This window comes from Rhinolophus ferrumequinum, chromosome 21 (assembly GCF_004115265.2).
Source record: "Rhinolophus ferrumequinum isolate MPI-CBG mRhiFer1 chromosome 21, mRhiFer1_v1.p, whole genome shotgun sequence".
NCBI lineage: Eukaryota > Metazoa > Chordata > Mammalia > Chiroptera > Rhinolophidae > Rhinolophus > Rhinolophus ferrumequinum.
The window spans coordinates 23,018,276-23,046,241 of NC_046304.1; the positions used below are offsets into that span (position 1 = coordinate 23,018,276).

Below are 27,966 nucleotides of genomic sequence, written 5' to 3' on the forward strand. Positions count from 1 at the left end.
CTACTCTTTTTTCCCTCTCCGGTTCCTTTTCTCTTGAGATGTCAGGACCTCTCTTATTTCTGAAATGGATTTGTGACCTGTGATTAAGACACAGCATTCTCCACCCGTTCTCTCCATGTTAATTATAGTCATAGAAAGTTAATAGGTCCAAAATGAGGATGGGGTGGGACCCAGAGATGTCTTTTGGTAAACTTAAGTGTACAAACTGAGTGTTCAGTTCCAAAAGGGAGTGTGCCTAGTCCACCGATGAACCCAATAATTGGAGTGTGGATTCATGACATCCTGTGGAAATCGTTTTTTGGGGCCCTCTGGTCCATATTACAGCTAAAAATATTGGAAGTCTGCTAAATAATGTGCACTGAAGCCAGGAGGTCTCGGAGCCGCTTTTATCCACATGCAACCTTTCTGCCTTTAGCATTATCACCATCACTATTTTTCATCTTTATCATGCCCTTCCACAGAGGTACTCAATAATGTACCCATTGTGCAAGTAATTTGAAATCCTTTTCGGCGAGCAATTGTATTTAGTAGTAATAAAACACTAATTTGTCTACCAAGTGACATATTTATAGGAGCTGTTTACTTTGACATATTTTTATTATTTCTACTCATTTGCTAAGTACTTTCCAATACATATTTATGAAGCTCATGCCTTTCCCCAAACAGTAGTGAAAAAGTAAATCATATTATTTCCTGTATTAGTAGCAGCATGGCTTGTTAAGTCCTAGTGCCCTGATTTTTGTTAGTTCTGACAAGAGTCGGAAGAATTAATGGTGACTGAGCACCTACTATGTGCCAGACTCTCTGTGAAAGGCACTTTACATAAATTACCTGTTTAATTCCCCTGACACATATATTGTACCAAAAAGGAAGATATGATTCCCCTGCAACATAGATTTTACTAAGGAGACAAAGACATTACTTTGTCCAAGCAATTCTGCCATGAAGGGCCCAGCAGAGTTTTAAACCTAGATCTTTTCTTGATTCCAAAATTCTGAATCATCATTCCGCTCCACCAGCCCGCCCTCTTGACTTTTCTGGACCTAATAAAGTCTGTAAAATATAAAGTATTCCTTTCTGAGAGATTGTATAGGTTACCCCAGAGTGGAATAGTTAGAGGGAAACAGACACAGGATGCTAACTCTAGTTTTCCTATTGGAGTTATTCCCTAAGAAATCAGTGGTGGGAAGTCAGTGGTTTCCCAAAGGGCCAGTACAAGAATTCTACCCATCCCTGAAAACAGGCTCCATAGGCTGCAGGGCACAGTGCCAAATGTTGGAGCTTTGTTCAAAAAGTATTAAGAATTTCAGGAAAACAACAGCAGAGCATCAAACTAAGCACTGGGCTCTGTGCAACTGCACTTGTCACACTACCATGAAGCTGGCCTTGCCTGGACGGAGGGAAGCTGTCACCAGTATCTCCCAGGCATCATAAGTCTCACAATGATATGAGACTGGGTGCCTATTACATGCTGGAAAAGCACTCGGTGCTTTACCTAAGCTACATGACCCTAAAGCAATTCTACGCAGCAGGTATTATTGTCCCCATTTCAGAGAGAATGAAACTAAGGCTTAAAGAGTTTAAGTGATTCGTTCAATGACATATAGACAGTGTCAGAGCTACGACCAAGTTAGTTGAGACGTAGAATAATCTTATTCCTTGACTATGTAGCCTTTCTGTGCAGGCCCACTGTCTTCTGACAAAACCCAAGCTTAAACTGAGGCTATTACACCCCAAAACTAGAGAGTCAGGGAGAGCGATGATTCAAAGGCTACTCAAGGAATCCAACTTGTGTAGCAGCTAAAGTGCAGTTTTATAGCTCCAGGATGAATGGACCTCCACTGGTTGGAAGAGAGAACTCTATGCATGGCAAAATAATGGCCAGTGCCCGGACTCCCTTCTCCAGGACAAACAGGAAACGCAATGAGGTCTTTACCTTGATTAACAGGGAACTTATGGCATCTCACTTAATGATAAAATATTGGAAACAGTCCATTAACATCAGGAACAAGGACAATGGCTATTCAACCAAGTTGCTTCTATTCAACTTAGTATCGGAAGTCAGTCTAGCCAGAGCAATAGGGAAAGAAAAAAACGAGGGAAAGCACCTTTTCAAGGGTGATTTTTGATGAATAATGTATCTAGCTCTAATGTGAGTTCCATACATCACAGAGCCTTCCCCAATGTCCATCCCCAACACACACAATTGGAGTTTTAACTCTACCCAGTACTACGCCATGCCAGAAGACAGCAAAACCTAGTGGGATATGCATCTAAATCCCTTATCTCCTTCTGGCTCATACCTCGGGAACAGGTAGACCCTGTAGGTTTTATTCAGCTTTATTTACCCCTAAGGCTCCATTTGACTTTAATGCCAATCATATCTTCTTTCTCTGAGTGTTTGTCATTCTTTCACAACTTCCCTAGGGAAAATCGGAAAATCGAAAAGTAGATCTCTGGTCTAGCTTTTTATGGTGAGCTAAGCTGAAAAGGTTAGGATGCATGGTATTTGCTACTATCAGGGCAGAATATGAAAAAGAACTTTATTGAAACATTTATATATTCATAGCCAAAAGCAGCATGAGAATAAAAAGAAGTAGGGTTTGGAATCAGACAGATTTGAGTTTGGATTGTGGTGCTACCGTCTGAAATGAAATGATTCCCCATGCCACAGGCTGTCCTAAGGTCTGAATGAGATGTGTATAAAGAGCCTAAGCACATGAGAACCTCAATAAACTTGTCTTTCGGACTGTGGCAGACACTAGTGGTTGCCCACCCAATGTCCAATTCCTCCACACCCACTCCCTCCTGTCTATTAGCACCCCCATTTTCTTCCAATGATCACAGGATGTGCTTAAGGAAAGCCTGTCCCCAGCCCCAGCTCCAGGGTTATTTCCTGGTTCGTCTAAGCCAATGACAGTGGTCCCATTTCCCTTGCCATGATGTAGACATGGGTGCATGAAGCAAGTCTGCACCAATGAGATATGAGGTAAGTCTGCTTTCATTGGAAGGAAGTTCTGATGTTTCCTGGTTCTCAAAAGGACCCAAGGAGGTGTTCACTTTCCTGCCTATAGGTATTGTCTTATCTGGATTGATGCTCAGAATGGCTGCAGTCAGGCTTTGATGAAAACGAGCTTGAAGACAAAACCAACACAGAAGGAGAGCAGAGCAAATAGATAGAAAGGCCCTACTATGCCCCTTGACAATGAGCCACTGAATGAGGCAACCTTGGAGTTCATGTTCTTAGAAATAATAAATGTCCTTATTGTTTCAGCCTCTTTAAGCCAGGTTTTGTTACTTGTAGCAGAAGGCAGCCTCAATGATACGCAGACCTTTTGCCTCAGAGAGCCTTGGGGGGTTCAAAGTGCCTGACTTAAAGTCATCAAGGACTAGCACATAGTAGGGACTCAACATTAATTTTGTCTAATATCAACATACAATAGTCCTCTGTAGAAGGATACGTAAAAAGACACTCTGGAAACTCAATCAAGATCAGGAAAAAAAAAAACATTCTTGAATTCCTTCATCATCTTTAAAACACATTAAAGCCCACCCATTCATATATTTAACAATTACTAAGCTCCCGTAATGTGTAAAGAACAAAAGAAAATTAACATAGGAGCCCTTAAAGTGGATCTTGAGCTCATGGGCAGACAAGTGCACAGGAAGTATGCGTGGTACAGGGGGATTGTGAGAAACATCTCTCTGGACCACCGTTGTGGACAACCGTTGAGGCATAAGGAAGGAAGGATGTCAGCGTGGGTGTGCGGGGGGGGCGGGGGCAGAGGCAGCACAAAAGGGAGCAAAAAGCACTTGGGTAGAAGAGCCAGCCTGGCCTGAGGCATGCTGGGGCATTGTCAGTGTGGTGTGCCCAGAGCAGTATGCAGTGACAGCACGCAAGATGAGATAAAGTCCTGGTCTAAGATCAAGGCCCAAGGAGGAAGCCAGGTCCTGCAGGTATGTCACAGGGTGGTCTGGCATAGCAGTGAATGGATAGCATTCCCATGGCCAGAGAGGCCACCTGGGTGAGGGCTGTGGCACCGTGAACTGGAATAAGGGCCTCAAGAGGAATGGAACTGGATTGGAATTAAAGGCACCATGAGGTCAGAAAGAGCCCTGGCCTAGGGATCAGGAGTCCTGGTTCCAGACCGTTCTGTCACTGGGACTGTCACTACTCCTTCATGGGCCTGTTTTCTCCTCGGTTCAATGACAGGATGGGCCAGATAGATGCTCTTTACAGGCCTCTCAAACTGCATTATTCTAGGGTCCTCAGGGACTAAGCACCTGGAAACATGGCAGATCTGCCCAGGGCTGAGATGACAACCAGGCTCCACCCTGAATGCCAATTCCAACTGCAATTGGTTGTGGTTACCTGGAGCGTTGTGTGGAGGAAAACTGCAAGACTCCGAGATCTGCAAAAAAGAACGGCTGATTGATTGGTGATGTCTGCACAGGTTCAGGATGCCCAAATGGTTAAGAGTGGGCAGGCATTGGCCTTTCCTAGCTTAACATATTGTTTCCTACCATGGTTGCAGAAAAGTGCCAACCACTCATGGTATAAGGATACTGGAGATTAATTTCTCCTGGGGTCCACTGAGAGAAGCAGCGCCAGGGTCCCTGCTGTTAGGCTCACCAACCGTCCTCAGGCAAATGCCCTCGAGCCAGCCCGGCACACATTCCCAATCCTCTGTGCTTCTTGCTTCTAACCCTGCTGTGTTTATCATCTCTAAATGTCATATCATTCCACCTTTTCTTGCAGCCAAGACACAAGTAATTAATTACACAATAGGTTCTCTAACTGAGAAAGGCGATCTTCCTTTAAAAAATGTGTTCAGTAAACAATCTTGATCATTTCTCTACTTTGCCTTTTATTTTCCTTTCCCTGGTGTCCTCCTCCTCTCCCAGCCAGGGTTACAGCTCTCAGACGAATGGCCACAGTGCTGGTAACAGACAGGGGGGTTATTTCATACACTAGGGCACTGGGCTGTAGTACAGCTGGCAGGAAGAAAAGGGTAATTATATTGCATCTTGGAGCCACCGGCAATGAATTTCTGCATAAAGACTAGATTTGCCATGTATTATTTATGCTAGCATCAATTTTCCCAGCTGGCTCTATTTACTGAGCAAATTCTCCTCTGTCTGTTTATGGGCAAGGCCATGGTTCAGCACCTCTGGATACTCTATACTGTGGAGGGGCCCCACAGGGCACCATGCACATTAAACAAACGGCTGGATTCACCTGGAGCAGGTCACATCCTCCCTTTCTGTTGAATTATATCCCTGGGACTGTGGCGAGCTCTTGGTCTCACCTAGTCCTGGTGATGCATGCAGGTGTGTGAGACCAAATCAGCAAGAGCAAAAGAGGAATAACCGTTTTGGGGGGCCTCACTGGGGGAAACTGAAAAACAACCTTCTGAGGGGAAATGAGGTGGCTCCAGAGCTCAGGGAATTTCCTTTTTATATTTTTAAGAGCAGGACATAGATGAAAAAGCGTTTTGCATTTATGAGGTTACTTCAACCCAGTAACTCAAAGACAGCTAAGAGGAAGAGAGCTTCATTTTATAGTTGGAAAAAGAGGCAAAAAAAAAAAAAGAAAAAAAGAAGAGAAGAGAAGCAAAGGCAAGCTAGAGGCTTCATGGCTCAGTCGCTGTGTCAGGAGAGAGTGCAGGTATGATGGTGGCACACAGGGTTATCCATCCATCCGGTCACTATGGTTATCTATCCAGAGGTACCCAGTATAGTGAGTGAGTGTGCTTCTTCAGAAATGCCCCAAGCCAGGGTGAACTCAGCTCCTACTGGAAACATACACGGTAGAAACAAGAAAACTTGGCACCAGCATGAGTTTCTGGGTCCTTCCACCATAGCACCTTCTCTTGCCTGTAGCTCTGTATGTTTCCGCAGAGACAGAAGCTAAAGAAACTGAGATGTCTCTTTTACCCAGCTTGAGAGCTTCTCCTGCGGTCCCGAGTGCTGGGTGGCAGAGAACAGCAGGCCTTCCTGAGCAGGAGACTTAGGGGCCTTGATGCCTTGCCCCTTCCCAATCAACAGCACGGTCCTATCTGATCTTCCTGTAACACTGGGTTCGGCTCTGGAGTCCCCCAGGTCCCAATGTCTACCGTCTCCTGGAAACCTGTTGGCTAGAAGAAAACAAGAGGGAAGGGTAAGTTTTTCCGTTAAACAACCCAAGTGGATAGCTTCTTTGGTTGTAGGGTCTCAGCATCCAAGAATTCCTCTATGAGACATCTGCAGGCATGGAAACCACCCTGAAGATCCCAGATCACTGCCTATCTCCTGGGGCCGGCTCACCAGACGGGGAGATTTGGTCAGACACACTGTGCGCTGGCTGCATGGCGCTCCTGCTCCTTCACTGAAGGCCACGACAATCCGGGTGCTGGGCACAAAGCTCCAGGAACGGCCCAAGGCAGGTTTGAGCTTCCCGCTGTCCCTGTCTCGGATCATGTGGTTGGTCACCTACGGCAGAAAGGATCCAAGACTTGCAGATCCATAATGCAAGTATAGAGGCCATCTGTTCCTACTGCTTCATTTTACAGATGGGAACACTGAGGCCTAGTGCAGAGAAATGCCTTCCCCAAGGCTCCATAACTTATCCATGGCAGGTCTGGAACTAGAAGCCTGGGCTCCTGACTTGTACACAGCTCTTTCCACTGAACCACGACGCCTCATGCTTGACTCTAACAAAGGCGATGAGGCCCGTGTCTGGGAATAAGCAGCGCCATCTGCACTTTCCTGCAGGGAAGCCAGTGGTGGGTTTTAGCCTACTGCCCCCCAACCCAGCAGATGGGCATCCTGAGACCATGTGCATCCAGCCCTTTGTGTCAGGGGGTGCATCTGTGTGTATGGGGGTGGTGGGGAGTCCTAATCTAGTGGGTCAGCTCTACTCTGTCCAGGCTAGTCAGAAGGAAGCAACCTGAGCCTCATGGTATCCTCCTGAGGAGGTGTTCCCCACCCACCCACCCCGGCCCCCCAGGGCAGGGGCTGTGGCTTGTTCATCACTGAATCCCCACTGCCTGAGCCAGAGCCTGGCACACAGCAGGAGTGAGGGAGGCCCTAGAACCCAGTGTAAAAACAAAAGAACAGGAAAACAGATCCTTTTACACTGCTGGTGGGTGCACAAATTAATACAGCCTTCCTGGAAATTTGGCAATGTCATATCTAGACATTTCAAAACACATGTATCCCTGACTCAGTAGTTATATTTTTGGGAGTTTGAGAAAATAATATGAGCTGTGCAATGAGATTTAGGTATAAGCGTGTTCACTATAGTTTTATTTAAAATAGAGGAAAACTGGGAATGACCTAAAGGGCCCAAATCAGGAAATATTTAGATCATTATGGTATGCTAAGGGTCGCTAACTGTTGTCTACAAGCCAAATCTGGCCCCAAAATTGGTTTTGAAAATCAAGTTTTCTTGGAACATAGCCATGCCCATTTGTTTAGATATTCTCGGGGGCTGCTCTCATGCTATATGGGCAGAGTGGAGTAGTTGCGACATAGACCATAAGGTCATAAAGCTTCAAATATTTACTATCTGGCCCTTTACAGAAAAAGTTTGCCGACCCCTATAACATAGATGTTAAACAAGATAATACGTAGCCACTAAAACTGGCACTCTTAAAGAATATTATATGAAAATAAGACCGGGTTTTATATTAATTTTTGCTCCAAAAGACGCATTAGAGCTGATTGTCCGGCTCGGTCTTATTTTTGGGGAAACACGGTATTTAAAGACATGGGAAGTGGAATGAGATGGCAAGCTATTTTTTTTCAAGCAAGGTTACTGTTTAGTTGGAAAGTTGGTTAAACGTATATGTATATATGCAGAGAGAAAAGCTTCTATGGACATAGGTAAAAATATGGTTTCAGTGGAGTGCAGATTGATTACTGCGTTGGAACTATTTTTACCCTTTCTGAGAAGCACACAGACTGTTATGAAATTACTCCATAAGCAGAAAACGTTACTTTAAAAGAAAAAGATCCCTTTCTACGAAGCTCTGGAAAAAGCAAAACTATTGGGACTGCAACCAGATCAGTGGTTGTCTGGGGCTGGAGGACCCTTCTGGGGTGATAGAAATATTCTGCGTCTTGATTACAGAGGGAGAACAAGACAGAATACAATGGTGTCTGTTAGTCAAACTTCAAACAGGGAGAAAGTTACTCTGTATGAATTTACCTCAATTATCCTGACTTAAAGTAAAAAGAAAAACAAGACTGTCCTTGAGCGCTTGGCCATTTATGGTCCGATCCCTTCCCAGGCTCTAGATGACCCTGGGAAGTTGGGCTCTGACCCTTTCCTAAAGAGCAACTCTCCTAAAGGTCCAGAAGTTGCCATTTAAGGGAAATAGAGACCTATAGCTAGAAACCGTGTTGCTCCCCCGCTTGGTGAAGCCCAGGGATCAGGGGTAAGACAAGCACGGTTGGCCAAGCCCACTGCCTCACCACCACTGCCACGCCAAGGTCCCGGGCCAGGGTCTTTAGCTCTTGGGCCAGCTGCATCATCAAGGCCAAGCCTGGGGGAGGAGAAGCAGAGAGGGAGGGCAGCGGGGCATCAGAGACTGGGCTGGCCAGAGACGGGACTCCAGAGCTGGGAGACAAGGTCATGTCTCTAACCCTGGGCTCTGTCACATCACTCACCTTCCCTCTGCTGACCTCCCAGAAGTGGGGAAACCACGGCGGTGACTGAGTCCACAAATACCACCTTCACCGTCCCTGAAGAATCGCTCACCTGGGGGTGTTGGGGGGAAGCAGGTGCACTGAACCAGTTGGCCTCTAGGGGGCTCCCATTACAGGACAAGCTGGCTCCTCTCCTCTGACCACGGTGCAGGCATCAGCCAGTTTCAGCAATGTCGTTTTTCCCCACCCCCATTTGTATGGGTCACAGATTTTATTGAAGACTTGGGAGGATAGAGAGGGTTTAAATTACAGGACATCACAATACCCTAAAATAATGAAATCTGGGAAATTCTTGTTCAAAGTCCTGTGGCCCCTGGTCAGGAATTTTCTTAGTGGCCATCTTTCTCCTGAGGCACAGCCCCCCACCATCGTGTAAGGCCCCTCTTTTCCCTCTCCTGCTTACTTCCCAAATTCCTAACTTCCTTTGAGTTTAGCCTTCTCTCTACTTTACTGTCTCCTTCTAGATTAGGCTTCTAGGGCCTCATCTTCCATGTCTAAAATGGTTCCTAATGAAGACTATATACATAGACAGTCATCTGTTAAAACAATTTTTTTTTTTTTGTCTCTACACAAACATTAGCATCCTTCTAGTTTCTCGGAACTAAACAGCCTTTGATGCTTCCCTTCTCCTTTACTTCTATGTCTAAGTCCTTTGCTGATTGTTTCCACAACTTTTTTTTCACTTCATGTCGGCCAAATCTTGGATATTCAGCATTATCTGCTCTGCGTTGTGCATGTCTTCCTTCATCTTCCACTTACTGCCTCTTGACCAGCCAACTTGTCTAAGAAAGGATGGCAGAAAAGAGAGAAGCTAAAACTGAAATCAGCTTGGGCCTTCTTTAGTCTCTGGGAGCGCAGGTTGAAATCTCTAGCTAAAATGAGAGAGTAAGCCTTTCCCTGCTTGTCACTATGGTGCTATGAGGTCATCTGTGGCAGACAGACCACTACGTGGCCCCCACAGTCCCCATCATTAGGTTCTCGAGCCCCTTGTATAATCCTCTGCCCTTGACCACGGGTGAGGCCTATGACTTGCTGCTAATAAAAGATCACAGGTGTTGCCGTGTCCCTCTCTTGATTAGCCTGTGTTATACGGCAAGGGTAATGAGCCGTCGCTCCCATAATTATGTTACGTTACATAAGACTGTGTGTTGCATTTTGCTCACTCTCGTGCTGTCTTGAAGAAGCCAAGTGGCCATGCTGTGAACTGCCTATGGAAAGGGCCACATGGCAGGGAACAGTGGGAGCCTCTAGGAATGGAAGGTGGCCCCTGGCCAACTGCCAGCAAGAAACTGAAGCTGACAACCTGACTAAGTTTGTAAGCTGATTCTTTCCCGGTTGAGCCTCCAGATGAGAATATAGCCCAGCAACCACCTGACTACAGTCTACTGAGACCCTAAGCAGAGTTCCCAGCTAAGCTGTGCCTAGACTCCTGACCCACAGAAATTGTGAGGTAATAAATATGTTGTTTTAAGTCACTAAGTTTGTGGTAACTTGTTATACAATAATAGACTATATACCATCTTATGGTCCTACAATAAAAACTACAGTCTGAGCTGGGAGTGAAGAGATTTGGGTTATAAGCTTAGTTCTTATTCTAAATACGTGGTGACTTTGGGCTACTTCACTGAACTTCTCTGGCCTTCATCTCTAGAAATGAGAGGGTTGGATTAGATCAGGACTATATGACTTCACGTCTCAGCACACAGGTGGGTCGTAACCAGCTATGACTCCTATGGGTAGTAGTTGTTCAACGGTTTTATGTTCTACAGTTTGTAAAAATGATATACAATTCTGGGTATGCCCATAGGAACATGTCATGCTTTGGGGTGAGAGAAAACATGTAAGATGAAGTAAACCATTCTAAGGTGTCTTCCAAATCTAAGAGTCTGTTCAGTCAGTGCCCCAAATCCTGTCGAAGCACCGAGCAGGTGTAGCGGGATCCCAACCCAAATACCGTTCTGACTGAACCCTTGTTAACGGACTCTTCCCTGTTAACAGAATTCTGAATGTGGTCAAGTACTGGGCAGAGATCTCTTGACACTGGGGAGGGAGGGCCAACCCCTGGTCTAAGATACACATATAACTCAGTTGGGGCCAACTAGATATAAGGGCAAGTGGGCGGTCTACCAGTGGTTTTGGAGAAAGATTTTCTTCCCTGATAAAAGAGAAGAGGTACTGAGTTTCACTGCCCTGAATATGGATGTGGATATATAAACTCACGAGGCTTTTGGCTATGGCAGCCACTTTGCAATCCTGAGGTGGAAAAGCAAGAGAATCGGACACACCAACCTGGAGCCCTGATATTATGGCCCTGCCAACCTCCAGACTCATGAGATAATTAAATGTCATCATGGTCCAAATGTCTGTCAGACAAACTCTGTTACCTGCAGCTAAAAACTGACCCAGCGGGGGAATGCAGAGATGAATATGATGTGATCCTTGCACTCGAGGGGCTGACTGTTGAGTGGGGAACATGAGCATGTAAACAGTGAGGCACACACGAATGACTTACGCACACGGGAGTGACAAGCACAGCTGGAGTCACCAGATTGCACATCTGCACTGCCCAACAGTCTGCAGTAGGACACCTGCCCACACACAGATGGCACCCGGCAAGCTGGGTGACGCAGGGAGGGGAAGAACAGCAGGCTCACCTGTTGGGCTGCAGCACCTCGGAGATCCTGCAGTACATCCAGCATCTGGAAGATGTCAAAGGCATGCACCACCTGGATCCTCTGGAGAGCTCCTGCCTGAAGGGGTGGGAAAGAGGAGAAGGGGTTTTCCATAGAGGGAGCAGGGGGTCAAGCAAGATGAAGAGGGATCTAGCAGGAAGAGGCAACCTGGATACAAGGACTCAGGTCCGGGATGGCAAATGGGTTTTGTCTAATGAGACACTTCTCACTGTGGTGGCTGCCCAGGTGCTAAGCTGCAAAGCCACCTCTGAGCTCACGGGGAAAGAGTGATAGGACTGATTAGTGGCATCCGCCAAGAGCAAGATATGGGAAAGAAACAGACGCTGGGTGTTTGCCGGCCCTGAGGTAGGGCATGCAAAGAGGTGGGTTTCCTGGAAGGATAGTGTGGGTATCATTCAAGCTGGGATGATGTCATAACAGGGGAGGCTTGAAGAATACCGAAAGTATTAATAGGAGAGCAAGTCTCAAAGCCAGATATGACTGTTCATCCAAATGGCCCAAATTCTTGCAATGTATGAGATAATGGAGTCTTTTTATGTGTCAGAGCTTCAAAGGCACCCAACCATCTTCCTGTCCCTTACCTGCTCCTCCTCATCTGAGGTTCTGGCCTGAAGTAGCTGGAGGATGCGGGAGGCTGTCAGCCCTCCATTGGAATCAATATACAGGATCTTCTGCTGTAGGCTACAGGCTACATTTGCAGCCACACCAAGACATACCTGAATAGAGACACAGGGCGTTGGGTGAACTTGAGCCTTCAGAGACAACCCAGAATGGAAGCTCCCCGCCAAATCCAGTCCAGATCCCAGTGACACGAATGGGTCAAGTTCAAGCCCCACTCCTCACCACCCATCTTCTCTCTTCTGAGTTCTGAATCAAAAGCCGCTGGCAGAAACTCTTCCAGGGATCCAGGATTGTACACCCACCTCCCCCCATCTTCCGGGCTGCTGGCCGCATGTGTACCTGGGTTTTGCCGCTACCCGGGCCTCCGACGATTTCAGTCACTTCTCCAGTATAGAGACCAGCATCAAGCAGTTTGTCCAGGCTGATGGCAGAAAAGTGGGGAAGAGAATCAATCCAGGGGACTGGGGAGTATGGAGGGAGTAGGAGCCAAGAAGAAACGCAAGACATTCCTTCCAAGCACTGGTTCTGTCTGGAGACATTCAGAACGTCTCTGGTCAAGAGGCTTCCCTTGGTCGAGTTTCCTTCGAGGGAAGAGGGCATGGCTAAGGGTTCCTCCAGGACCCCTCCTCATCCTTTCACTCTCAGCTTAAAGAGAATCTCTCCACAGAGGTCTTTGCCACCCCCTCAAAAGGTCTTCCTTTCATTTTCCATCTCAGTCCCTTGTGGGTTTCCGTGATAGCATTTCCCATCATTTATCTTTTTAAAAAAAACTATTAAATAATTAGATTCACAGAAAGTTGCAAAACAATGTGCAAGGTCCCAAGTACCCTTCACCTAGTTTATCACAAACTGACATTGGTACAACCTACAGAGCTTATGCAGATTTCACCACTGTTATTTCTGTGTGTGTGTGTGTGTGTGTGTGTGTGTGTGTGTGTAGTTCTATGCAATTTTATCACATGTGTAGATTTATGTAACCACCACAATCAAGATACAGAACATTTCCATCGTTACAAGGCTCTCTTGTGCTACCCTTTAATAGCCACGCCCCCACTCCCACCCTAGTCCCTAAACTCTGGCAACCACTAATCTGTTCACCATCTCTATTATGTTATTTCAAGAATGTTATGTACAAAGAATCATAGAGTATGTAACCTTTGTGATTGTTCTTTTACTCAGCATTATTCCCTTGAGATCCACCCAAGTTGTTGTGTGTATTAATAGTTTGTTTCGTGTTATTTCCCAGTAGTGTTCCATGGCATGGATGTACCAAGTTTGTTTAACTACTTACTCACTGAAGGACATTTGAGCTCTTTCAGTTTGGGGAAATTCTGAACAAAGCTGCTATGAACATTTGTATACAGGTTTTATATAAACCTAAGTTTTTATTTCTCTGGAATAAATGCCCAAGAATAAAATTGCTGGGCTGTACGGTAAGTGCGTATTAATTTTGTAACAAATTACTAAGCTGTATTTTCCAGCGTAGCTATAACATTTTGCTTTCCAACTAGCAATGTATGAGTAATCCAGTTCCTTCACATCCTTACTAGCATTTGGTGTTATCATTTTTATTCTTTTTCTTTCTTTCTTTTTTTTTAGCTATTCTGGTAGATGTACAGTAATATTTCATTATAGTTTTAATTTGCATTTCCCTAATAACTATGTTGACCATCCTTTTATGTGATTATTTGCCACCTGTATGTCGTCTTTAGTGAAATGTCTGTTCATGTCTTGCCCATTTTCTAAGTGGATTGTTTTACCATTGAAGTTTAAGAATTCTTTATATTTTCTAGATACAAGTCCTTTGTTGAATATGTGGCTTTGAAATATTTTCCACACTTTAGAGCTTGTCTTTTCATCCTCTTTTGCAGAGGAAAAGTTTTTAATTTTGATTTTAATAAAAAATTATCAATTTTTTTATTGATCATACTTTTGGTGTTAAGTCTAAGAACTCCTTGTCTAGCCCCAGTTCCCAAAGCTTTTCTCCTGTTTTGTTCTAAAAGCTTGATAGTTTCATGTTTTACATTTAAGTCCACGATCCATTTTCACCTTTTGTATAAGGCAGGAGGTTTAGGTTTAGGTTCATTTATTACCTATGATGTCCAATAGCTCTAGCACCGTTTGTTCAAAAGGCTATATTCCTCCTCCACTGAAGTGTTTTTGCATCTTTGTCAAAAATCAGTTGGAGATACCTGGGGTCTATTTCTGGGTTCTTTATTTTGCTCCACTGATCTGTGTATCTATCTCTACCAATACCACATTTGTCTTGATTACTATAGCTATAAAGTAAGTCTTAACATTTGATAGATTCCTCCAACTTTATTCTTCTTTTTCAAAATTGTTTTAGCTGTTCTAGGCTGTTAGCTTTTCCATAAAGTTATTAGAATAAGCCTATTTCTACAAATAACCTTGCTGGGATTTTGGTAGGAACTACATTAAATCTATAGATCAATTTGGGGAGGGATTGACATTTTTGCTATGTTGAGTCTCCCAATCCAGAAACGCAGTATGTCCCTACATTTATTTTGGTTCTTCTTTGATTTCTTTCATCAGCAATTTTTAATTTTCAGCATACAGATCCTATATCTGTTTTGTTACATTTAGACCTAAGTATTTCATTTTCCTTGAAGCAATTGTAAATGGCACTGTGTTTTTAATTTCCATTTCCACATGTTCATTTTGAGTATATAGAAATGCAATTGATTTTGACTTGTAATTCTTGTATCCTGCAACCTTGCCGAATTCACTTATTTGTTCTAAGAGTGTGTAATTATTTTCTATGTGCTTGTTTTTGTCTGTCTTCCCCATTCGGCCCAGACTACCCTGGGGCCAGGACTGAGCCTTGTTCACTATTACATCCCCAACACTGGCAGTGATGGAAACACAAGAGACGCACAATAAACATTCCCAGAGAAAAGAGCGAAAGAACGGAGCTATTTAGTTCCTATTATTGTCAGCTCTCTGGCTGTGGGAGCCTTGGGATAAACTCGAGACACAGCCAATTCCTAATTCAGGTTTTGTCCTTGAACCATCGTGAAATAGGTCACGACCTACCTCCATGGCCAGCCCATCCTATAGGCTGAAGCTTCGCCTCCTACACCACAGCCTAGATCATTGGCTCTGTGTCCTGACCACACACACACCCCTTGTCTAACACTGCATTCATCTTCACAGGTGCCAGTCCTCTGAAATGGCTCTGCAAGACCTCCCACGACCCCTCCGTATACGCCAAGTAGCACCTTACTAAGCACCCCATCTATTTCAATTCCAGGGACCCCATGATTAGAACCACAGGTCCCTACCAGTCCAAACACTCTGGTTACCACTGCAGCCCTGTGGCTTCCTGGGATGACTGTGTTTATCCTGTGTCTGTTTTAATAAGCACCTTTTTAAAAACACATCCAGCCTCTACCGCTCCTGGATGCCATTCCTCCCCCTGAGATTAGAGAACCCGCAGTCCCATTGCAGCAGCGCTTCTCCCAGTATCTTCCCCAGAGCAGCAGCAGCGGCGGCATCACCTGGGAACTGGGTAGAAATGCAAACTCTCAGGCCCCACCCCACACCTAGCGAACCAGAAACTCTGGGGCTAGAGACCGAATCTGAGTTCTATCTCCGGGTGATTTGGATGCGTGCTCGAGTTTGAAAACCATTAAGCTAAGCTAGTGATCTCAATCCTACCTGCCTATTACAATCACCAAAGGAATTTAAAAAACAGGCCGGTATCAGCGGTTTCCAAACTTGCTTGTACCCTGGAGTCGCCTGGGAGCTTCAAACAATACTGATATCTGAGTCTCATCCCCAGAGAGTGCGATTTGTCTATAGAAGCCTGGCTTTTGCATGTTTAAAGTAAGCACTCAATAAACAGTCTTGAAAGAATGAATTACAGGAGAAAAGTTGGAAATTTCCAAATTGGTGATTGAATAATTAATTATGGGTAAACTGTGATTTATACATATTATATAATATTGTATGACCACTAAAATGTTTTGAAGACTTAAAGACATTGGGGAAATGTTAAGACATTGGAGAGAACGTGAAGCAAAAGGGATGATAACAATGTGTACACTATCTAACAGGAATCTTAGATATTATGGACACAGAAAGGCTAAAATTATTAACTGAGGTGGTTTTTCTTTTTTTCTTTGTGTTTCCCTGTGTGTTGCAAATTGTCTATCATGAGCATGTATTACTTGTATAAACAGAAAAACACTAAATGTTACTATTTTTTATGATGCTGTAACATTCCGACCTGTAATAAAAACGTATCCATTAAAAAGAATTCTCGGGCAGCTGACTGACTTAGTGGTTAGAGTGCAGGGCGCATAACACCAAGGTTGCCAGTTCGATTCCCACATGGGCCAGTGAGCTGCGCCCTCCAAACTAGATTGAAAACAACGACTTGACATGGAGCTCATGGGTCCTGGAAAAACACTGTTCCCCAATATTCCCCAATAAAAAAAATTGTTTTAAAAAGGATTCTCAGGTGACTCTAATGTGCGGACAAGTTTGGGAGCCACTAGCCTAGAGCAGGTAAATCAGAATTTCTAAAGGCGAGACCGAGGTATAACTACTTCTTAAGCTTCCAAATGATTCTAATGTGCAGCCTGGGCTAAATCATTGGGTTCTCCAGTCAAGAATCAAGCACATTCTTGGCCGTGAGGATCACTCTGCACAAGGAATTTCCAAATCCACCTCCCAGCTGACTTTTCACCTGTTTTGTTCCATGTCTCTTTCTGCCTAGAGGACCTCTCTACTGATCACCTCTAACTCAGCACACTGAAATGGAGACAGACCCCGCTGCCGTGTGGAGCAGAAGAATACCTGGGTTTTACCACTTGCTTTGGATACAAGTGACTTCTGGGATTTATCCTCTACCTTTCCCTCTGAACTGGCTTTTAGTCATTCCTTCACAGCCATTCATTCAATCATCACCTGAATGCCCCACATTTCCTGAAGGCCTTATTCTAAAATAAGGGAGATATAGAAATGAACAAAACATGTCTACGGCCTTCAAGGAACCACTCAGCCCCCCCTCCCCCCAATCCATACAGCTTCTTCCAAGGTACATTCCATGTTCTACTGTCCTCATAAAAGTCCACACTGCATATCTGCACTAAAGGCTCTGGGAAGGTCTATGACAAAGAGATCTCTTTAACTCGGGTTACTGGAACATTTCCCAAATTTTTGACTAAAGAACTCCCCTCCTGGTTCCCTTTAAAACATCACATCCATTCACTGTCCACAGACCACTGTGAGGAAGGAGAAACCTAGGGAGTCATCTTTGATTCTTCACACCTGAATCCTACCTGGCAGTAAGGCTTGCCACTTGTCCTCATCAATACGTCTCCCGCTGTCACCTGCCTTAGATCGGACTCACACACCCCACCGCTGCCATCCCTTTCCTTGGGCTCTCTCCTGCCAGCCTCCCTAGTCCCATCCACCCTGCACACCTCTACCACACGCCTGTAGCTCTAGTTTCACAATACGGCCCACCGCCTTGAGGGACAACAGGGTAGATGGTTTAGAGTCAGGTTCTTAGACTTAGGAGTATGACAGATGTGACTTCTGGGGTCTAGTCTGCCACTTACTAGCTGCATGATCTTGAGCAAGCCACCTAACCCGAGTCTCAGTTCCTCATCTAAAGAATGGTGATTTTAGTTGTAATGCACTCATTGGTGGTTGGGAAGAACAAATGAAATAATGCACCGTGAAGTGTAAACACGGTGCCTGGCCTTTGGTAAGCACTGAGAAAGGCCACGCGTTCCTCAATGCCCAAGACCTGCCTCCTTCACAGAGGCTTCCTGAGCCTCTCTGCTCTCCCCTGCAGTGACCCTCTGCAGCTGCAATCCTGCCAGTTTACCACTTGACTGCTCCATAAATGCTTCCTCTGAGGATGTTGGTTTTATAAGCTCCCAAAGCCCAAAGGCCAAGTCTGTTAATCACCCCTTTCTTATGCGGCCTCCACGCATGCATGCACCTCTCTGTTGTGTTCACCTGCTCTTCTTTCTACTCACTAGACCCCACACTCAAGTGCAGAAGCCTCACTTGCACACCTATCATCTGAATCTTATCTGGCACCCAATAGGCACTCAGCCAGTGCTTGATGGATAACAGACTCAGACCCCCAACCAGGGGGAGCAGGCACCATGCTGTTGAACCTTGCCAAGAGAACGTGTTATGGAAACAGCAAGGGTCAAACTGATCCAAAAACCTTTCTGATGGTAGAGTTCTTCATCAAATTCCACACCAACAGGCCCTTGGCTAGAAACTGGCTGTTGTCCTCCATCTCTCTCTCTCTTTCAACAACATGGCAGAATGTATTAGGTTGGTGCAAAAGTAACTGCGGTTTTCGCAATTATTTTTAACCTTTTAAACCGCAATTACTTTTGCACCAACCTAATAACTAGTCCTTTATGGAAGCTCTCTTGTCCCCTCCTGCTGCAGAGTATGGGGCATGCACCAAGTTCTAGGTCAAATACCCCAGGGCTTGAGCCCCACCTCTGCCCCTCACTCCTCTTGGGTTAAACTGAAGTGGCTTAATAATTACTAACTCACAGGATTCACTGAAGTGATTATATAACCTACATTCAATGGCTGGCACATAGTAGGCACTCAGTGAATGTTAGTCCTGCCAAGTTCCCTCCTGCACTATCCTTAAGTTAAAATAGGAGGTAGGGCCAGAGAAGAGTTGCTCTGATATGCTGAATAACAGTGAAATATTGACATCGTGTGTTACAGGACAGTAGTTCTCAATCAGAGACAATTCTGTGTCCCTCAGGGTCATTTGGCAATTTCTGGAGACATTTTTTGATTGTCATGACATAGGGAGGAGGGAGGTGTTACTGGCATCTAGTGGATAGAGACCAGGGAGGCTGCCAAACATCCTACAGTGCACAGGACACCCTGATCGCCACCAAATAATTATGTATCCCAAAGTGTTAGGAGTGTGAGGTCGAGAAACCCCGTTTAAGGTAAGAGAAGTCAGAAGTCTTGACCATTGGTCCAAACGGGCCTCACCACTGCCTGAGAAACCCTGCTCTCTAGACTCAAGCATCAAAACCCAAGCAGGAGGCAGCCATGTCCTCCTGCCTCTGACCTTCTTCCCCAAGTACACATACAAACCTTCCAATGCCGGTAGACAGGATGGCAGTGGAGGTCTTCAGTTCCTCGTAGAGATCAGCGCCATTGAAGGGAAAAGCTGAGAATTGGGCGAGCAGTACCCGCCTCAGCGCAACCAGGGCCTGCCGGAGGGGCGGGGACAACTCAGGACGAGCCCAGGGGCACTTCAACCCAAAGCGGACCAAGAGTACTCAGCAACCAAGAGTACTCAGCCACGAGCAATGACCAGCCAAGGGAGGGGGCATCCCAGGGTCTCCTACGCCCCACCCCACCCCCCCCATCAATCTCTCGGAACCCTTCACTCCCTGGGCTCAGGGATGAACATGTAGAAACACCCCGGTTTGGAAAGTGTAGTTCGTCAGCTCACCTTATAAGACAAGCCACATTTCTGGGCTACCTCCTCCAGGTCTGCGGAAACCAGGTCCACCACTGAAAACAAAACAAGTGTGGATGATTGGCAGGAAGGGCGGGGCTTCCCGCACTTGGCTTTTCCTCATCTGTGAAATGGGGTGACAGTGTTACCTTAGGGCAGACCATCATCTCAGGAGGCCTACGGGAACTACCAGAGCCACAGGACCTGACGCGGTGCCCAGCACACAGTAGGAGCCTGCCTGGGGTTTGGGGTGCCCACTCCCTCCCTCCGAGCCTCTCCAGAAGGGTGGGGGGCACAGGAAGGCGGAGCTATCCCCCTCCCGGGTATGTCAGGGCGGTGGGGGTGGCATCCGCGGTGTGCCCAGCTGTGTGGGGCGCACACGCGGTCACCTGTCTTGATCCCGCGGCTCCTCAGAAGCTGGATCATGTCCTGGGTAAGGCCTGGGCACAGTCCGGCCCTGAGCATGCCCATGTTCCCTGGGGACCCCGGGCCGCTATTCCCGTGGACATCAGCGGGGCCCTTTCTAGACGCCTCCCGGCGCCTCTTTCTGGAGGGGCCCCGGGCCCGCGGGGACGAAAGGAAGCGGCGGCGCGGAGAGTGCGGACCCTGCCGGGTCTCCCTTGCCCAGGGCCCGCCCTCCCGGGCCGCAGGGCCGCTTCCGGCTTCCAGGCTCCAGGGCCGGACCGATAGCGCCATCTGCTGGCTGCGAGGGACGGACGAGCGGCTTCCTGCGAGCCTCGGTTCTAAACGCTGGGCCAGGAAGCTCGACAAGGCTAGCCATCCCTATGCACAGGGGACCTGCTTGTTAGTGAGGGCAAGACAGTGAAGAGAAATCAAATCAATTAAATAGTATGGGGGCAGCCGGTTTGCTCAGTGGTTAGAGCGCAGTGCTCATAACACCAAGGTCGCCAGTTGCATTCCCACATGGGCCAGTGAGCTGCGCCCTCCACAACTAGATTGAAAAAACGACGATTTGACTTGGAGCTCATGGGTCCTGGAAAAACACACTGTTCCCCAATATTCCCTAATAAAAATTTTTTTAAAAAGTTAAATATTACAGATTATATCATTGGTGCTAAGAGGCAACGGAACACACAGAAAACACCTGCTTCTCTGTACTTTCCATTTTTTAATGAATAACAGCAAAAACCCTGAGTATATAGAACACAAAAAATAGGATTTGTTATTTTTAAATGTCCTTTGCTTTGTCTCATCCTGGAAGAAACAAAACAACCTTACAGGGTTATCTTCTCATAATCCAATGAGGCAGGTGCTATGTTTATCCCTATTTCGCAGATGAGGAAACTGAGGCTCAGGGAGGTAAAGTCATATCTCAAAGACTACAGAGCTTGTAAGGGCAGAGCTGGATTTAGCACAGACAAATCCACATCTAAGTGCAAAGCCAATGCTCTTCTCTTCTTATCCCCGAAGTTGTATGTTTTCCTACTGTACAGTGGTGTCCTTGAGAACAGAAATAATGTCTGGCCCATCTTTGTTTCCCTCTGCAGCACTCCCAACTGTCGCTCAACATACGAAGCACTTGGGGTGAGGGTGTGGCATGTTTAGAAGTCTAGCCATGAAACCTGGGTATATGTGAGCTATGAACTCCATGAACTTATGGGCTTTCCCTTTGCCTATATGACTGAACATAGTGAGGCTGTGCTGCCTAGAATTTTGGATAGAGAGCCTCAGTGTTCTACAAAGTCTCGTACTCCCAGAGACCCATTCCAGCGCTGCCTCCCTCCGTGCCCAGGTGTCTTTCTCCCACCATCCTTCTCCTCCTTCCCAGGGCAGCACCAAAAGGTACAGGTGGTAAACATTTTGAGATCTTCAGAGGACAGAGTTGCTGTAACCACAGAGCATTTGCGCTGGAAGGGTGATGGAGTCTGTTCCTTAGCTCTACCCCACTCTAGATCCTGGCCCTGGGCAGCAGCAGCCTCAGATCAAGGGAGAGGCTTGCCCCTAATTGTTATGCTCTGTGATGTTTATGAAGTCAGCTCATTGCACCCCCATCCCACCCAAATTAGGGTGGGTCCGCTGCCCCCAGTTTCTCTCTGCCTCCTGTCAGCTTGGTTGTCCTGTACGGTGACAGCTGTGGTCCCAAACAAACTAGATGGCATCAGAGGTGCTCTGTAAAGTGGGAGATGGGGAGGAGACCATGCTGAAAAAGGAAACCCTCAATGTTTCGAGTGTGCTTGATCAAAAGTCGAAGCCCTTTCCAAACCCCAAGTCTATGAACAGGACGGTTGCTACCAAAGGACTCCCACTTTCCTCAAGAGGCAGTTTGGTTAACTTCTTGGAGGAAGATACCATCAATCTACCGTAAGACAAAAGTCTGGTCCTTTTCTCCTTTCTTAGGCCAGGGCTGAGGGGTGGGGAAGGGCTTGAAGAAGCGGTACTTTCTGGACCTGTCACAACCCAGGTCCTGAGCTCCCAGGGAAGAGCATGTGTGCAGGATGCACCATGGATTCCGGACCCCAAATCACTTCTTGGAGGCATGTGGGCCTGCAGTTCCAGGAGGCCTTTCGGGATTAGTTAGAGATTTGTTAACAGTGCTTCTCGTCTACTTTGTCTAGTTAAGGTCTTTTTCCCACACCCCCAGCCACCCACAGACACCCCTGCTCCATTCTACTCCCCTAAGACTCCTCTTCTCAATCCTCCCTTCTGGTGCCTTCTGCTGCCTGATTATATCCCCCCAATAGTCTGCCTGCTTTTGGACTGAGGTTTATGTTCCTCCTCAGTAATTCTGGGTTCCATTTACTTCATTCCAAAAAACTCTTTGAGCTCCTGCAAGGTGTCTAGCCCAGGGTTAAGTTCTGGGAAGGCAGAGCTGAAAAGAACAGTCCCTGCCTTTAAAGAGCTCCCAGCCTGGGGTATGTGTGTTGGGAAGGTGCCAGGAAAGAATTGCGAATAAAGCAACTAGGAAAGGACACTGAGGCACCAGAGGGGGGTTAGTATAGCTTGGAGGGGGGTTCAGTTAGGGAAGGCTTCCTGGAAGAGGTGACATGTGAGCTGAATCTCCTAGGAAGGGAAGCAGTGAGCCAGTGAAGGGGTGGTGGTGCAGGTTGATGGAGGCTGAGGGAGTTATCTGCAGGGCATTTTCATGGGCGTGTGACCTGTGTAGTCATACACAACCCCACACTTAGAAGGGCCCAGTGCTTAACTTCAATGCTCCGCTGTCACTGTCTTGAAATTCTTAATAATTTTTGAAGAAGGGGACCCACAAACTATGTAGCTCGTCTTGATTATAGAAAAGGGATGTAGTGTCCCTTCCCCCTAATGGACCTGTAAGTAAGCGGGTATGGCTAAAGTCATGGATGTTTATAGGAAACTTCATGGTATAGTAGGAAAGTCTAGGGCTATGAGGCCACGTTCAAATCCACGTTCTACCATTTAGATCTATGGCTGTAGACTGAAGGTCATTAATTTGCAAAATGGGGCTACCACCCATCTAGTAGGGCTGCTGTAAAGATCAGAATAGAATATGTCCAGCATGTAGCCTACTTCTTCCCTGCCTTCCATGCCCACTTCTGCACTGGTGTTTTGAATAAGGAAATCTAAAATAGAGGTTCATTAGGACAATCTGAAGTATAAATGGCATTAATACTCAGACTCTTCGGCGTATAAGAGACCTTAGTGAGGGAATCATCTGTTCCAAATGTCCACCAAAGGCTAGCATAGGAGCTTTGAGTTGATCAGGATATTTTTAGGAGGAGGCCGACGGGGCTGGAGCTCAGGGAGGAAAAATTTGGCCCATCAACCAACCATGAAGCCTGTGGCTGGTCTGGAGTAAGGGATCCAGGGGTGTGTGGTGGTTGCTGGACTTGGCCAGAGCAGCTGGGGGAGATGGGGTAGGAAGCAGAGGAGAAGAGCCAGGGACAGATGGGAGCTACATAGCAATGGGACAGGCCTGGGACCCCGGAGACCTGGGTTTTAGTTCAAACTCTGTCATCAATTCACTGTGTGACCTTGACTGCCCTCTCTAGACAAGTGCTCTTCAAACTGTGGGTTGTGACCCATTAGTGAGTCAGGAACTCATTCTAGTTGGTAGAGACCAATATTTTAAAAATGAAATAAAACAGATCAAAAATTCCAGGGCCTATCACGCATAAAGTACTGGTTTGTGCAGTTGTGTTTTAGTTGTATGTATATGTATGAGTATACTACATTGCCATGTAATGTGTATTTCTTTGAGTCAAGATAAAAAAAAGATTTGAAAGCCAATTTTTGGGGGATTTTGCACTTCATCAGTAATAAAAAAAAAAATTAAGTAGTGGGCAAACATGTGGAAGGTTTGTCTTTGTAACAGTAAAGAATTGGTAACAATACAAATATCCCTGTAATGGAAAACCACACAAAAATCAAAATGACTGAGTCAGAGCTACATGTATAATACAGATAGATCTAAAAAGCACAATGTTGAGTGAAAAAGCAAGCTACCATCGATATGTACACAATGTGATCATTTATTTGTGTAAAGTTTAAAAATATGCAAAATAGGCCTTGCTTAGGGATAACATACATATGTAACAAACCCATAAAGACATATGGGGAATAATAAACACAAAATTTTAAATTTACTGGTTAGCTCTTAGAGGGAGTATGAGGACGGAGGTGGGGAGAGACACGTCCGGGGCCTTAACTATCTTGATGAGGCTTTAGTTCTGAAGCTGGATGATGGCTAAATAAAAGCTTAATAATATTAGGTTGATGCAAAAGTAATTGCGGTTTTTGCAATTATGTTTAACCTTTTAAACCGCTATTACTTTTGTACCAACCTAATATATTATTCTTGATATCTTTGGATATGTCTAAAATAGTTCATAATTTTAAGAAATTAGAAGAAAAGTTTGAGAATTCACCCCAGTATATGTATATTTATAATAATTTTACGGCTATATATTTTACATGTTAAATGCTAAGTAAATGAATTAGTAATTGCATTACATATTAAACAATAATAATAAATAAATGTTAATAAAGCTGCATTTATTTTTTTTTTTTTTTAGATACTTTTAGATATTTTCCCATACCTCAGGAGATCACTGTGCTCATTTCCTGGAGCGTTTGCGCCCTGCTTTGGAGGGAGGACTTCCAGTTTTGGCAGTCTTTCTCAAATTGTGGTTCTCAGAACAGCTGCGTTAGAATCGTCTGAGGATCCTATTAACTTTAGCAGCTCCCCCACCCCCATCCCCCCTGGGGTCTGGGGATCAGGAACCTGCGTTTTTTCACTACTAAGTGCCCGGGCGGGTTTGATGTGCTGCCACGCAGCAGTAGGACGTTCTCAGTTGTTCAGAAGCAGCTGGGGACCTTTGTAAGTCAGGCCCAAGGCATGGCCTCTGGCAGCTTCCAAGCTGCATGGGCTGGGGTGGGCTCCTTCATCTGGCTCATCTGTCTCCCCTCCCACTCCAGGAAGCCGATGCCAGGGGAGGATTCTGAATGTAGCTCCGACGATACCAGCATCTCCCCCATCTCATCCACCTTGTTGAATCCCATCAAATTGGCAGTGACCCAGCCCAACAGCAGCTTCTTTGCAGGGATGCTGGAAAGCGAGCTGAACAAACTCAGCCTCTCCTCCATGGCCAAGAATACAGAAAAGGGAGCGCTGGCCCTCAGCCCCCACCGATATAAGTCCCAAGTGGCCACTGGGGGCCTGCTGGACCTTGACAACCCTGAGCTGGATAAGGACACGTCCTCCACACCCTCGGAGTCCTCTGTGGTCATGGACATACCAGAGGCACCTTTCATCTGTGAACACACAGTCAGCGATTCCACGGCCGTGGTGCGTTCCCTGACTTGTACTTGCAGCAAAGGCTTACTGTCTGCCCCCAATGTGCCAGGCACTGAGCTGAGCTCTGTGGGGGAGTGTAACGATCCCTACCACCTGCATCCTGACCTCAAGTTCACGGGTTAGGAGAGAGGCCATGTCTGTAAAGATCTCCAGTGCCAGCTAGAAAAGGGCTCAGTATTATAGGAAGATTTCAGATGCCACCACCAGGAATTCAGAGGCAAAGAGACATTACTTCCAGGTGTAGGAATTAGCTTGGTGGCTTTTGATAGGATTTAAACATATGGAGATGGGGGAAAAGCATTCCATGGATGGGCTGACACAAGCAAAGCCTCATAGGTGGGAAAGTTGGGGAGGAGACACCTAGGTTCTAATCCAGGGCATCTCACACTTTATTGTGCCTGGAGCTCTGATCATCTTGTTAAAAACGAGATTCCTGGGCCTCATCCCTAGAGGTTCTGATTCTGTAGGCCTGGGGTGGGGCCTGAGAGTACGTACCAGGGGGTGCTGATGGCCCACAGACCACACGTGGAGCAGCACTGTCCTAGAGTAATGGAAGAGGAATAGAGGGGAAAGTTAGTTTGGGGTCATTTTCCGGAGGTCCTCCAATGTTGGGCTACTACTGTTTAGATTTTTCTGTAATCAATAGGGAACAGCTTTTTGCAGAGCTTTCTATCTGATGATGGATACAATTTGAGCTGTATTTTTGGAAGATAAATCTGGAAGCCCCACGTTGGATGGCCTAGAGCAGTGTTATTCAAAGTGTGATTCCCAGACACCAGCAGTGTCAGCATCACATAGCAACTTGCCAGAAATTTAAACTTTTGTGTCCATTCCCCCCACCCCCACCCAATGTAGGCCTACTGAATCAGAAACTGACAGGGCTGGAGTCTCCAATCTGTGTTTTAAAAAGTCCTCTGATGCATACCAAAATTTGAGAACTACTGGCCTCGATGGAGGAGAAACTGGAAATGGGAGACCAGACAGGAGAAAGCAGGCCAGGAATCGGCAGTGTTATTGGAATTCCCTCAGATCCTTCGCTAGGCTTGGCAACCACTGTTGTAGTACAAAATGTATGGGCTCTGGAGCTATTGCTTTGAACCCCGGCTCTGTCACTTAATTGCTATGTGACCGTGGGCCAGCCACTTACCCTCTCTGAAAATTTAATCCCATCTGTAATGAGCAAGCTCGACAAGATGATTCTAAGTTCAACTGACACAGTCTAGAAGAAATATGGAAAGAGGGCACCGTCTGAGTAGGGTTGGGCTGTGCAGGAAGAGTAGCATATGCTGCCGGATGATGGTTCCACATCATGGAGTGCCTTATATTTCCCATTAGACCTGCCACAGCTCCAGCAGGGGTAGGGGATGGGAGTGGGTGGTCAGGGGAGTGGGGCGTTCTCACCCACGTGAGGTGATGGAGGCAGGGGTGAGGGGAGGCCAGGCCTGGCCAGGTCTGAGGAAGCCTTGGGGGCTCTCTTCCCCTAGATTTCCTGGACCTATGCCTTGGGCAAGCAACAGGTCAGTTTTTACCAGGTCCTGTTGCAGGAGGTAACCCAGAAAAATGTCAAGAAACAGAATCGCCCATGGATCTTCAATAAGATCTTGGGCACCACCGTCAAGCTGATGGAGCTGAAGCCTAACAGGAGTTACTGCCTCACCGTCCGTGCCGCCAACACAGCTGGGGCGGGGAAGTGGTCCAAGCCCTACAAAGTGAGCTCTGGGAGAAGGGGCCTGAGGGGTCAGGGAGAGAAGTCTTGGAGGTTGGGGGCACGCCTATACCGCCCCGACTCATCTCCCTGCTTGCTTTCCTTCTGTCTGGGCAAATACACATCAATTCCAGGCTGCTCTCTTCTGGAAGGTTTAAGGATTAAGCCACTCTGGCCCCACTGGGGATGCAAACTAAGGTATTCCTCAGCTTCGCTATGATGTTCATCTTTCAACTTGCTACCAGTGATGGGGAGTGGGCCAGGAAATCAAGAGCCGGTTGAGGGAAAGGGGAGGCTGAAGGGAGCAGCCTGGGGGCTGGGGTGGGCAGGGCACGGGGTTGGGGTGAGGCCCAAGTACACAGGCCTGTGGATGGAAACACCCCAGGTTGGAATAATACCTCTTTGTACTTGTTTCTGGTGTCGACAGGTAAGTTGGTCAGGCTGGCTAAGACCCCATTTAGCAAACAAGACATTAGCAGAAACAGGTGAGGTCTGGGGAGGAAGACTGAGGGGTTTTCTCGTGTTATTTCAGTTTGCAACTGTGGCCACTGACCTGAACAGCTTCCCTGAGAACAATCCCATCCAGATCACCGTGCAGCGCAAGGAAGCCCAGCGGAGAACAGTGACCATCGGGCTGGAGGACATGCGGAGGGTGGAAGATCTAGAAAACCTATTTCCCTACTAAGGGGGAGGGCCCCAGGAAGCCCCTCACCTACCTTCAGCTTTGGCCCAGGGCTCTCAGAACTGGAACCGTGAAATGTACCACCTGCACCAAGCTAGGGAACCAATGACCACCCCGCCAGCCCAGGCCCTGGCGGCAGTAGTACCTGAACTCCACCCCTGGGTCGGGGCCAAGGCTAGACAGGAGTTCCATTCACCTGGAGACACCGCAGGCCAGGTTAGCCACTGCCCACAGCTGCTAGGCGATGCCCTCCCCAGATCTGGGCTATGTCCAGGTCCCTCATTAAAGAAC

The 27,966-nt window shown here is 46.6% G+C and overlaps 2 protein-coding genes across 3 annotated transcripts; one reads left to right on the top strand and one right to left on the bottom strand.

The window, feature by feature from the left end:
- Positions 1 to 2,524: 2,524 nt before the first annotated feature.
- RAD51D (RAD51 paralog D) lies at positions 2,525 to 20,147 on the bottom strand. Of its 2 annotated transcripts, XM_033089511.1 has the most exons (10): positions 19,887 to 20,147; positions 19,492 to 19,553; positions 19,128 to 19,246; positions 12,345 to 12,426; positions 11,966 to 12,100; positions 11,346 to 11,441; positions 8,653 to 8,743; positions 8,458 to 8,528; positions 6,307 to 6,471; positions 2,525 to 6,137 (listed from the first exon to the last, which is right to left on the bottom strand). In XM_033089511.1, the coding sequence occupies exons 1-10, from the start codon at positions 19,966 to 19,968 to the stop codon at positions 6,042 to 6,044; spliced, it is 999 nt and encodes a 332-aa protein (XP_032945402.1). In that variant the 5' UTR covers positions 19,969 to 20,147; the 3' UTR covers positions 2,525 to 6,041. The 2 variants fall into 2 exon arrangements, with proteins under 2 accessions (XP_032945402.1, XP_032945403.1); XM_033089512.1 differs by lacking the exons at positions 8,458 to 8,528; positions 8,653 to 8,743.
- A 1,463-nt stretch (positions 20,148 to 21,610) lies between these two features.
- On the top strand, positions 21,611 to 27,678 carry FNDC8 (fibronectin type III domain containing 8). The gene is made up of 4 exons (XM_033089513.1): positions 21,611 to 21,819; positions 24,910 to 25,279; positions 26,773 to 26,997; positions 27,526 to 27,678. Exons 1-4 carry the CDS (start codon positions 21,611 to 21,613, stop codon positions 27,676 to 27,678), a joined length of 957 nt encoding a protein of 318 aa, XP_032945404.1.
- The last annotated feature ends 288 nt before the right edge of the window (positions 27,679 to 27,966 follow it).